The sequence below is a fragment of the Macaca thibetana genome, chromosome 5, assembly GCF_024542745.1.
Source record: "Macaca thibetana thibetana isolate TM-01 chromosome 5, ASM2454274v1, whole genome shotgun sequence".
Taxonomy (NCBI): Eukaryota; Metazoa; Chordata; class Mammalia; order Primates; family Cercopithecidae; genus Macaca; species Macaca thibetana.
Genome location: NC_065582.1, coordinates 82,588,540 through 82,601,236, shown reverse-complemented (window position 1 = coordinate 82,601,236; position 12,697 = coordinate 82,588,540). Strand labels below are relative to the sequence as shown.

General features: G+C 36.8%; 2 protein-coding genes across 2 annotated transcripts in view; one reads left to right on the top strand and one right to left on the bottom strand.

Annotated features, from left to right (window-relative positions):
* The window catches only part of AIMP1 (aminoacyl tRNA synthetase complex interacting multifunctional protein 1), a 524,679-nt gene extending 514,021 nt beyond the window's left edge, over positions 1-10,658 (top strand). The window contains exon 8 of the mRNA XM_050791498.1: positions 10,412-10,658. Coding sequence (XP_050647455.1) covers positions 10,412-10,578 — 167 coding nt within the window. The 3' untranslated portion in view covers positions 10,579-10,658. The remainder of the gene's footprint in view (positions 1-10,411) is intronic.
* PPA2 (inorganic pyrophosphatase 2) overlaps positions 1-12,697 on the bottom strand; it is a 1,020,900-nt gene that overhangs the window by 907,991 nt on the left and 100,212 nt on the right. The window lies entirely within an intron of this gene.

Genomic DNA, 12,697 nt, shown 5'->3' with positions numbered 1-12,697 from the left:
TTGTAATGTTTAAAGGTTAAAATCAGTCCTGTGTAAGAATCATAAGGCTTAAATTAAATGACCATTATTAACTATTATTGAGTTTTTCAAATTTGCCTCAAGATGACACATTGAGTAAACCTTGTATCCATTCTCCCCCCCCCATGAATGTACATGTTGTATAAAACACCTGATATGGTTTGACTATGTCCCTACCAAAATCTCTTCTTAAATTGTAACTCCCATAATCCCCACATGTCATGGGAGGGACCCTATGGGAGGTAACTGAATCCTGGGGGCAGGTTTTGCCTGTGCTGTTCTCATGGTGGTAAATAAGTCTCATGAGATCTCGTTTTATAAAAGGGCAGTTCCCCCACACATGCTGTCTTGCTTGCTACTATATAAGACATGCCTTTGCTCCTCCTTTGTCTTGTGCCATGATTGTGAGGCCTCTGCAGCCATGTGGAACTGTGGGTCAATTAAACCTCTTTCTTTTATATATTACCCAGCCTTGGGTGTATCTTTATTAGCAGTGTGAGGATAGACTAATATAGTAAATTGATACTGGGTAGTGGAGCGCTACTGTAAAGATACCTGAAAGTGTAGAAGCGACTTTGGAGCTCTGTAACAGGCAGAGGTTGGAACAGTTTGGAGGGTTCAGAAAAAGATAGGAAAGACTTCCTGGATACTTGCAGGGCTCAGGAAATAGGAAAATGTGGGAAAGTTTGAAACTTTCTAGAGACTTGTTGAATGGCTTTGACCAAAATGCTGATAGTGATATGGACAATAAAGTCAAAGCTGAGGTGGTCTCAGATAGAGATGAGGAACTTGTTGGGAACTGAAGCAAAAGTGACTTTTGCTAAGCTTTAGCAAAGAGACTGGTGGCATTTTGCCCTTTCCCTAGAGATCTGTGGAACTTTGAACTTGAGACAGATGATTTGGGGTATCTGGCAGAAGAAATTTCTAAGCAGCAGAGCATTTAGGAGATGACTTGGGTGCTCTTAAGCATTCAGTTTTATTCATTCACAAATACATGGTTTGGAATTGGAACATGTTTAAAAGGGAAGCAGAGCATAAAAGTCTGAAAAATGTTCAGACTATCGATGCAGTAGAAAAGAAAAACCCGTTTCTGCCAGCTGCAGAAATTTGCATAAGCAATGAGAAACCAAATGTTAATTGCCAAGACAATGGGGAAAACGTCTCCAGGGCATTTCAAAGACCTTCACAGCAGCCCCTCCCATCACAGGACCTAAGGAAGAAAAAATGGTTTCCTGGGCTGGGCCCAGGGCCCCCATGCTGTGTGCAGCTTAGGGACTTGGTGCCCTGCTTCCCAGCTGCTCCAGCCATGGCTAAAAAGGGCCAAGGTACAGCTCAGGCCCTTGCTTTAGAGAGTGCAAGCCCTGAGCCTTGGCAGCTTCCACATGGTGTTGAGCCTGTGGAGGCACAGAAATCAAGAATTGAGGTTTGGGAACCTCCGCCTAGATTTCAGAAGATGTATGGAAACCCCTGTATGTCCTGGCAGCAATTTGCTGCAGGAGCAGGGCTGTCATGAACATCTACTAGGACAGTGCAGAAAGGAACTGTGGGATGGGACCCCACACACACAGAATCCCCACTGGGGCACTGCCTAGTGGAGCTGTGAGAAGAGGGCCACTGTCCTCCAGACCCTAGAATCGTAGATCCACCCACAGCTTCCACAGTGTGCCTGGAAAAGCTATAGACACTCAACTCCAGCCTGTGAAAGCAGCTGGGATGGTGGCTGTGCCCTACAAAGCCACGGGTAGAGCTGCCCAAGGCCGTGGCAGCCCACCTCTTTCATCAGCATGACCTGCATGTGAGACATGGAGTCAAAGGAGATTATTTTGGAACTTTGAGGTTTAATGACCACCCCATTGGATTTTGGACTTGGATGGGGCCTGTAGGCCCTTTGTTTTGGTCAATTTCTCCCATTTGGAATGGTGTATTTACCCAATGCCTGTACCCCCAATGTATCTGGGAAATAACTAACTTGCTTTTGATTTTATGGCTCATAGGCAGAAGGGACTTGACTTGTCTCAGATGATATGTTGGACTGTGGACTTTTGAATTAATACTGAAATGAGTTAAGACTTTGGGGGACTATTGGGAAGGCATGATTGGTTTTGAAATGTGAGGAAATGAGATTTGGGAGGGGCCGGGGTGGAATGATATGGTTTGGCTGTGTCCCCACCCAAATCTCATCTTGAATTATAGCTCCCACAATTTTCACCTGTCGTGGGAGGGACCTGGTAGGAGGTAATTGAATACTGGGGGAGGGTTTTTCCTGTGCTGTTCTCATGATAGTGAATAAGTCTCATGAGAGCTGATGGTTTTATAAAAGGGCAGTTCCCATACACAACACGCTCTTGCCTGCTGCCATGTAACACATGCTCCTCTTTAACCTTCTGCCATGATGGTGAGACCTCCATAGCCATGTGGAACTGTGAGTCAATTAAACCTCTTTCCTTTAGAAATTACCCAACCTCAGGTATATCTTTATTAGCAGTGTGAGAACAGACTAACACAACACCGCAGAGAGATTTTATCCTAACTAAAGCAATAATATTAACACCAACATAGCAGAAAAGTATGACATGGAGAGAGAACAGATTAATGTGCTGCAAAATCACTTACGCTGTAGATTGTCTCATGCTGCAACACAGAAAGACAGAGATGAAAAGTTTAGATTTATAATTATAAATTCCATCTAATAATATACTTGCACATGTTTTTACTCAACTTCAGGATATAGAGAAAATATCTAAGTTAAAATGTAATGATTTTAATAATCTAAAAGGAAGTTTCATTTTGTATTGCCTGTTTTCTCTAATAAAAATACTCCTGAGACAGAAAAATACTCTTGAGACAGATGAAGCTTCATAATGTGTGAGAAAGTTTCTTAAAATAGGTCTTTGAAGCAGAAGAGAAAGGATTCTTGGCAGATATAGAATAAGTATTTATCTCATATAAGAGGAAGGACCTGATAAAAGAAAAGCAGTTAGAAATTAAAAGACTGCATTTAAAGGATATTTATTTGACTAGAATAATTGGGAAAGGCAGATATAAATGAAGATAAATAGAATTAGGTTCAAAAGTAAGAACAATTTGGAGACATATTTGTAGAAATGACTCAGGATTTGTGTGTATGTCTGTGAGCGAATTATTTGTTAATGGTGCAATAAAATTAAGGTTTTGGGGTTTTTTTTTTTTCAACTTGAATTTTAGGCTCAAGGGATACAGATTTCTTATATTGGCAAATTGTATGTCCTTTAGGTTTAGTGTAGGAGTGATCCCATCACCCAGGTAGTGAGCATAGTACCTAATAGGTGGTTTTTCAACCCTCACCCCACTCCTGACCTCCCTCCTAGTAGTACTCAGTGCGTTTTGTTTCCATCTTCATGTCTGTGTATACTCAATGTTTAGGTTTAGCTCTCACTTGTAAGTGAAGACATTGTATTTGATTTCCTGTTCCTGTGTTGAGTTACTTAGGATAGTGGCTTCCAGCTGCATCCATGTTGCTGCAAAGGATATGATTTTCTTTTTTTAAGGCTGCATGGTATTCCATAGTATATGTGTACCACATTTTTTTTTAATCCAATCCACTGTTGATGGACACCTGAGTTGATTCCATGTCTTTGCTATTGTGAAGAGTGCTGCAGTGAACATACAAGTGTATTTGTCTTTTTGGTAGAATAATCTATTTTTCTTTGAGTATATACCCAGTAATGGGATTGCTAGGTCAAATGGTAGTTCTGTTTTAAGTTCTCTGAGAAACTGCAAACTGCTTTTCACAGTGGCTGAACTAATTTTCATTCCCTTTTCTCTACCACCTCGCCAACATCTGTGTGTTGTTTTTGTTTTCGTTTTTTGTTTTTTGTCTTCTTAGTAATAGCCATTGTGACTGGTATGAGATGGTATCTCATTGTGGTTTTGATTTGCACTTCTGTGATGTTGAGCATTTTGATACTTGTTTGTGACATATATGTCTTCTGTTGAGAAGTGTCTGTTCATGTTCTTTGTCCACGTTTTAACAGAGTTATTTGGTTTTTGCTTGTTGAATTAAGTTCCTTATAGATTCTAGATATTAGAGTTTTGTTGGATGCATAATTTGTGAATATTTTTTCGCATTCCTCAGGCTGTCTGTTTACTCTGCTGATAGTTTATTTTGCCGTGCAGAAGCTCTTTAGTTTAATCAGCTCCCACTTGTCAACTTTTGTTTTTGTTGCAACTGCTTTTGGAGACTTGGTCATAAATTCTTTATTGAGAAGAGTATTTCCTAGAATTTTTGCCAAGGGTGATATTGAGAAGGGTATTTCCTAGATTTTCTTCTAGGATTTTTACAGTTTTAGGTCTTATATATAATTCTTAAATCCATCTTGAATTATCTTTTGTACATGGTGAAATATAAGGGTCCTATTTCATTCTTCTGCATATGACTAGCCAGTTATTCCAGCACCATTTATTGAATAGAGAGTTTTTTTCCCATTGCTTGTTATTGCTGACTTGTTGAAAATCAAATGGTTGTAGGTGTGCAGCTTTATTTCTGGGTCCTCTATCTTGTTCCATTTGTCTATGTGTCTGTTTTTGTACCAGTACACTTCTGTTTTGGTCGCTGTAGCCTTGTAGTATAGTTTGAACTTGGGTAATGTGATACCTCCAGTTATGTTCTTTTTGCTTAGAATTATTTTGTCTATTTGGACTCTTTTCTCATTCCATGCAAATTTTAGAAAATTTTTTTCTAATTCTGTTATAAGTGACGTTGTATGTAGTTTGATAGTAATAGTATTAACTCTGTAGATTAGTTTGGGCAGTAAGGCAATTTTAACAATATTGATTTTTCCAATCCATGAGTGTATGATGTTTTTCCTTGTGTTTGTATCATCTGTGATTTATTTCAGCAGTATTTTATAGTTCTCCTTGTAGAGATCTTTCACCTCTTTCGTTCGGTGCATTCCTAGATATTTCATTTTTTGTGTGCCTATTGTAATTGGGATTGTGTTCTTGATTTGACCCTCAGCTTGAACTTTGGTGTATAAAAATGCTACTGATTTTTGTGCATTGATTTTGTATCCAGAAACTTTATACTAAAGTCATTTATCAGCTCTGGGAGCCTTTTGATGAGTCTTTAGTGTTTTTTAGGTACAGAATCATAACTTATTGAAGAGAGATAATTTGACTTATTCTTTTCCTATTTGGATGCCTTTTCTTTCTCTTGCCTGGTTGCTCTATCTAGGACTTCCAGTCCTATGTTGAGGAGGAGTGATGAAAGTGGGCATCCCTGTTTTGTTCCAGTTTTCAAGGGAAATGGTTCCAGCTTTTGCCTATTAGGTATTATGTTGGCTGTGGGTTTGCCATAGATAGCTCTTATTATTTTGAGGTATGTTACTTTGATGCCTAGTCTATTGAGGGTTTTATCATGAAGGGATGCAGATTTACTTAAAGCTTTTTCTGTATTTGTTGAGATGATTATATAATTTTTGGTCTTCTATTTACGTGGTGAATCACATTTATTGATTTGCATATGTCGAACCAGCCTTTCATCCCAGAAATAAAGCCTACTTGATTGTGGTATATTGCTTTTTGATGTGCTGCTGTATTTTATTTGCCAGTGTTTTGTTGAGGACTTTTGTGTTTGTGTTCATCAGGGATACTGGCCTAAAGTTTTCTTTTTTCCTTATGGTCTCTGACAGTTTTTGGTGTCAGGCTGATGTTGGCTTCACAGGATACATAAGGGAGGAGCTTCTCTTTCTCAGTTTTTTGGAATAGTCTCAGTAGGATTGGTACCAGTTCTTTGTACATCTGGTAGAATTCAGCTGCGAATCCATCTGATCCAGGGCTTTTTTTTTTTTTTTTTTTTTTTTTGAGACGGGGTCTGGCTCTGTAACCCAGGTTGGAGCGCAGTGGCGTTATCTTGGCCCACTGCGATCTCTGCCTTTTAGGCTCAAGCGAACCTCCCACCTCAGCCTCCCAAGTAGCTGGGACTATGCCACCACACCAGGGCTTTTTTTAATTGGTAGATTTTTATTACTGATTCAGTTTGAGAACTCGTTATTGGTCTGTTCAGGTTTTTACTCTCTTCCTAGTACAATCTTGGGAGGTTGTGTGCTTCTAAGAATTTATCAATTTTCTAATTTGTGTGCAAAGAGATGTTTGTAATAGTCTCTGAGGTTCTTTTGTATTTCTGTGGGATTGGTTTTAATGTCACCTTTGTCATTTCTGATTGCGAATAGCTGAGTTTTATTGAATAACAAGGCTGATGTGATTATATAGGCATGTTTTAAAATTCTCCATTAACTGTGTTTAATGAAATACTACAACATGAAGCGTTTTAACATGGAATAGTAACACAGAAAATATGGATGAAAGCATGGATTAATTTGTTTGGAACTCATTTCCACCCTCCTAATCAGAAGTAGACTAGTCTTAAAAAAACACACACACAGGGAAATTATTTATTTATTTATTTATTTTACAAGTACCCCTGACTTTGAATGAATCTGTATATCTTGAACCTTGGTAGATGAGGAATCATAGTGGTCTATGCTCTAATAACATTTTTTTGGAAATTACATTTTGGGAAAATCTCAGTCTCCATGATTTCTCAGAGATGCCTAATGGCTTTAAATTCATGGAGCATATGCTCACCACTCTACTCCCACCAAGCAAAACTAACTTGAAAACAGTATTACAGCTAGGAGACAAAGACAATGACAGGTCTTTGTGAGAATGCACTATTTATGATCAAATAATAAATAGGAATTTACAGTCAGACTTTTAACTTCTAAGATCATGCTTATTTCTATTGATATCGAGTCTTATTAATAGTAGAAATTAATAGCTAATTAGGAAGCATAGGTTTAAATTTTGATATTGAGTCTTCCAAGATCATGCTTATTTCTATTGATATCGAGTCTTATTAATAGTAGAAATTAATAGCTAATTAGGAAGTATAGGTTTAAATTTTAAGTCCATTTGTTAAAAATCCAAATTGTCTATGCTTGATTCCTCCTCTTGAAAACCCATTTTAATCAGGTTTCTTTCCCCACTGTTTCACCAGAACTGCTCTGGGTAAAATCACCAATCACTCCCTGTAGCTATATGTCTAGTTCTCAGTCTTGTTATTAATTAACTTGGTTTCTGGCACCATACTCTTCTGGTGGTCCTCCTGCTTCACTGGCTGCCGCTATCATTTCCATTGCTGATTCTTCCTTACCTCCCTGGATTCTTACTGTTATAGGACCTCAGACTTTGGTTTTGGACCTCTTTTTTTTCCATGCTTATTCCTTGGGCAATTTTACCCAGTCATTTAGATAAGCTAGATAGCTGCCAGATGAACTCTTTGATGTACATGCTCCAAGGGGGAAGGACACATAATCCTACTCTTTCCCCTAGAATTCCATTTGTCCATGGTATTTTTCATCTTATTTGATAGCATTTCCATCCTCCTAGTTGCTTAACTGCTTTTCTTATACCCTATATCTTCTGCTCAGAAAATCCTAGTGGCTCTACCTTCTGAACATACCTAGAATTATTATTAACTCCACCACTAGCACCCTAGTCCCAAAGCCAACATCTCTTATCTACATATTTACATAAGTCTTCTAACTGATCATCCTGCTTTTGCCCTCTCTGTTCTTCCATTTATGTTCAATTAGAGCAGCCAGAGTGATCTAACAGATTATATTACTCTGCTCGAAACTATTCAGAAGCTTTTCATCTCACCTAGAGTACAAGCCCAAGTTCTTACAGTGATTTCCCATTATTTTGTTAATCTCACGAACTCCAACTTTTCCTTGCTCACCCCACTTGAGCCACCAGCTCTTTCCCAAGGTAGCTGCATGGCTTGCTTACTCATCCTCTTCAAATCTTTCCGAACCTCAGCTTTTTCATCTATAAGAAGGGGATTTTAATTGGTATTTGTCTTAACTGGGTTTATAAGCTTTGACTTTTAAAACACTTAGCCAACTGCCTGGTATTTTAAATTCTTTGCTGTAACTTTTGTGTCTCAATACCCTCATCTGTAAGATGAGAGTAATGAATATTACTTCTTACATATGTACTGAGAGGATTAAACAAGTTAATATACGTACAGCACTCAGTACAGTGACCAGCACTTAGTAAGCACTATATACATGTTGTATATTATTATGGGTATTATCTAATTTACATGGCACTGTCTTTCTAGATCTGAGAAGGTTAATTTTGTGCTACATCACAGCTTTTTATACTTAGGGCTTATGTTGCTTGCAGCAAGAATTTACCCACACAATCTATATTCTTTATAAGAAGCGTGTATGTCAGTCTGCTTCTTAACTAACTCATTATCAGTTTGGCAACGTCCTTTTGGGCCAAGGTTGCAAAGGTTGCAAATCTGAGTCAGTGCTCAGACCTCCCTGAACAGTATCTCTGCCTCTAGCCTTCTAGAATCCTGGAGTGCCCACTTTGAGACACAATATATGTACAAGATTATGATTATAGATTAAGGAATGATTTACAAACAAAAAATAAAAATCTTATGGATCTAAGGAGCAATATAATTGAATTTTATTTATTGGTTTTTTTTTCCATTCTACTTACTAGTTTCTCTATTGTCGAATCAAATGTCCTTAAAGGAGTAAGAGAAATCCTTATTTTTTTATACCAGTCACTTTCAGTCTTAGTTTCATTACATGTTCTACTGTAGGTGTATCATTCAATTAACTACTATGTTATCTCCGAAAGCCTGCATGTTAGAAGGCAGTGTTTTATGTTCTTGCCAGTTTCATAGTTTCTGAAGAGCTAATAAACAACAAAACTACAATGACCAACTAATTTACACAGTTTTGTTATTCTTATATATATATGACTGGAAAATAAATACTATTTTATATAATAAGATGTCATCAGAATATAAAATATAAATATAAAATGTGAGTATATTTTATATTCCTAATATAAGATATGAATATATTTTATATTCCTAATATAAATTCTGCAGCTTAAGAGATATGTTACTTTTCTTCATTGTTTCTTGAACTGACTGATTCTTCATTCTAAATATTGAGCATTCTCAGCTTTGAACTTACATTAAACTTTACTCTCTAATTTTCTATCATTAAGTAGAGGAGTTGTTTGGTATATTACTTGTCTTTAAGCCTAAACCAGATGTGCTCTACTACTAATTTTTCTTTTATTATAAAATTTATACTGTGAGTTACTATAAATAGAGGGGTTGTGGGTATTAACCACATGTAAGAGGGTTGTTTACTTTCTAAAGTATGGTTTGTCAGTGGGCAGAATGCTGTACTAGCAGAACATGGGCTTTGTTGATTATGTGACATTGAGCAACTTGTGTTTTCTGAGCCTCAGTTTCTTTTTACTTAAAATTAGTCAGAGTTATGTGAATTTTAGGCAACAACATATATTCCTAGTGCTTAGAAAATAGTAGTCCCTGTCTCCTCACTACTCCTTTCTGTTTCTTTACATCTCACCGAACAGAATGGGTAGCAAATGAAATCCAAAGTAGTTATCATCATTAGCTAGAGAAACCCAAAATTTAAGCCAATCTCCAGTATTGATAAGAAATCTTTAAGCACTAGAGCAGTGATCTAGCTGCTGATTTTGTATTTTGAAACATAGTAAAGCATAAGCTGCTTCTGCCAGTTGTAAAAATATAACATATCAAAAGACTTTTTTTTCTTCACAGTTTTTCTTTATATTTAATGATAAAATGAGTATGTTAATCCATTCATGTACTGCTGTAAAGAAATATCTGAGGCTAGGTAATTTGTAAGGAAAAGAGGTTTAATTGACTCAGGGTTCAGCAGGCTGTACGGGAAGTATGGCAGCATCTGCTTCTGGGGAGGCCTCAGAAATTTTACTCATGGCAGTCAAATCAAGTCAGAGCAAGAGCGAGCATCTTACGTGGCAGGAGCAGGACCGAGAGAGAGCAGGGAAGTGCCACACACTTTTAAACAACCAGATCTCAGGATAACTCACTATCATGAAACTAGCACCAAGGAGGAAATCTGCCCCTGTAATCCATTCACCTCCACCAGGCTCCACCTCCGACATTGGTGATTATAATTGAACATAATATTTGGGTGGGGATATGGACTCAAACCATATCAGTGAGTATCTACCATTTTATTATTTTGATAATTTGGATACAATTCATTAAGCTTTATTACTTATAAAAATATTTATGAGTAAAATATAATATCTTTTACATAAACAACAATAACTATTTTATTTTACCAATCAAGAATATAAACTGCTGACATAATAAAAATAAAGTAAATGTTAAAAGTTTGATTAGGTCCAAAAATCAGAAAATGCTGCCAAAACAATTCACTGGAAATGTCTGTGAACAGTCTCTTTAATATTTTTGTATTTTAGCTGTATAATTTTCTTGTGCTTTTTCTCTCCTACACAGGAGAGCCCGACAAGGAGCTGAATCCTAAGAAGAAGATTTGGGAGCAGATCCAGCCGGATCTTCACACTAATGATGAGTGTGTGGCTACATACAAAGGAGTTCCCTTTGAGGTGAAAGGGAAGGGATTATGTAGGGCTCAAACCATGAGCAACAGTGGAATCAAATAAAATGCTTCCACTACCAAAAGACATTTTAAAAAAACCTTAAAAATAATAAAGAGAAATACATTTGTCACTTGTACCTAAAATATGAGTGGCTCATTTTTGTGTTATTCTCTTCTAGACTTGACTAGTCATTTACCTGGTATATATTGTTTTCACTGATTGGGGAAACACTAGATTTTTACCTAGGTTTTTGATCATTTATAATGGAGAGCGGAAGTTGCCTATATTTTCTAATAATTTATTTTTCAGCAGGAATATTGATTAGCAGGTTTTTTTTCTTTATACCCATAGAAAACTAACTAGATTAATATTTAGTTTCTTATTTGTAGGCACAGGATGCATGAAATTTCAGGCTCTGGGATTTCTTGTATATTGTGTGTCTGTATCAAAAATATCCTCTCCTTTTCAAAAATGACAAGTTGGAAAATGTTTGTCAGACTTATTAACTGGTCACATTGTAATAATGTTGATAATGACCAACTGCTCATTCTGAAAGCCAAACATAAAAGCTAGGAGATGTGGCATCTGAACATTTTTGCTTTGCTGCCAGAGTAACCCTGACTAATAATACAATAATAGCGATTTAAAAAAAAAAAAAAAAAACTGAGATTTCCTACTGGCTTGAAGTTTTTCTATTTAGCAGAATAATAGTAATAAGTTTCAACTAGCTCTAAAGAATGAACACATTGTAAACAGTTGCCACAGTAGTTTCTAATAAATTGATCATAAAAGCAGCAATCCTTCTTTTTTTTAATTCTAGCTTCTTTATAAAGATTATTTGGGTACCTAATAAAGGATAATTTATATCTTATTACAGACTGATATTTTGCTTTTTCATGTATCATCATATTGTCAGTATATTAAAAGAAATTATAGCCTAAAACTTAACATATACCATACTTAATATTAAGGTGTCAAATAGTTATTCTTACTCATCTTACAAATATTGTAAGAGCAATAAAAATTAATTGAGGACTTATGAGCCTACAGGTCATCAGCCTTCAGGTGATTACTGATGATTTGGGCTTACACACACATGTCAGCGAGATAGAGGGTGTGGATAGGGGAGAGCTGGTAGCTAAGAAGGGGCCTCACAGAGGAATATTAGTGATTTTAACTGGGTTTCAGAATCTGCGCCTTACCTTTACAGGTTCAACAAAAGATTGGCACCAATGGAGACAGAAGTATAGACATTGTTTTAAAAATACACACATGCACAGACACACACAAAACATTTTATCTTTATAGCTGTCTGAATCCTTCAATAAGAAGGAGAGGCACACACAAATACATACACACACTCACACAAAACTCAACAACCATAAAACAACGCTGCACGTTATAGAAGGCAGAATTAAATTTTATTTATTTAAATCCATGGAACTCTAGTAGGCCAGGATATATTATAGTACCATTATCAATGTGATATTCTAAAAATATGAACGGAGCATCATTAACATTTTTTTGGTACCTAAGCACAAAATGAATTGCAAAAGTTACTTTGTTCTCAAGATATGTCATTCTTTTGGGAATAAATACTTTTGGTGATGGAGTCTTGTGTGAGTTTTTTGCTCTGAATTTTTCTCAATTATATTAAATTTCTTTAATATAATTTAAATAATATTTCAACTACCTAGGCAGTTGAAATTTTCCCAACAAAATGTTGAAAATACTGTACCCCAGATCAGATTATATAATGATTTGTTAGTGAAACCTAAATTGGTGATTGAATCATACATCAAGCCTAGAGAGAATAAAAGCGATTGGTCTTTTGTTTTTTGTGGGTTTTTTTGTTTTTTTGTTTTTTTTGAGACAGTCTCGCTCTGTCACCCAGGCTGGAGTGCAGTGGCGTGATCTAGGCTCACTGCAAGCTCTGCTTCCCAGGTTCCCATCATTCTCCTGCCTCAGCCTCCCGAGCAGCTGGGACTACAGGCGTCTGCCACCACACCCGGCTAATTTTTTTTGTTTGTTTGTATTTTTAGTAGAGACGAGGTTTCACCGTGTTAGCCAGGATGGTCTTGATCTCCTGACCTCGTGATCCACCTGTCTCAGCCTTCCAAAGTGCTGGGATTACAGGTGTGAGCCACCGCGCCCAGCCTGGTCTTTTGTTAAAGCACATGAT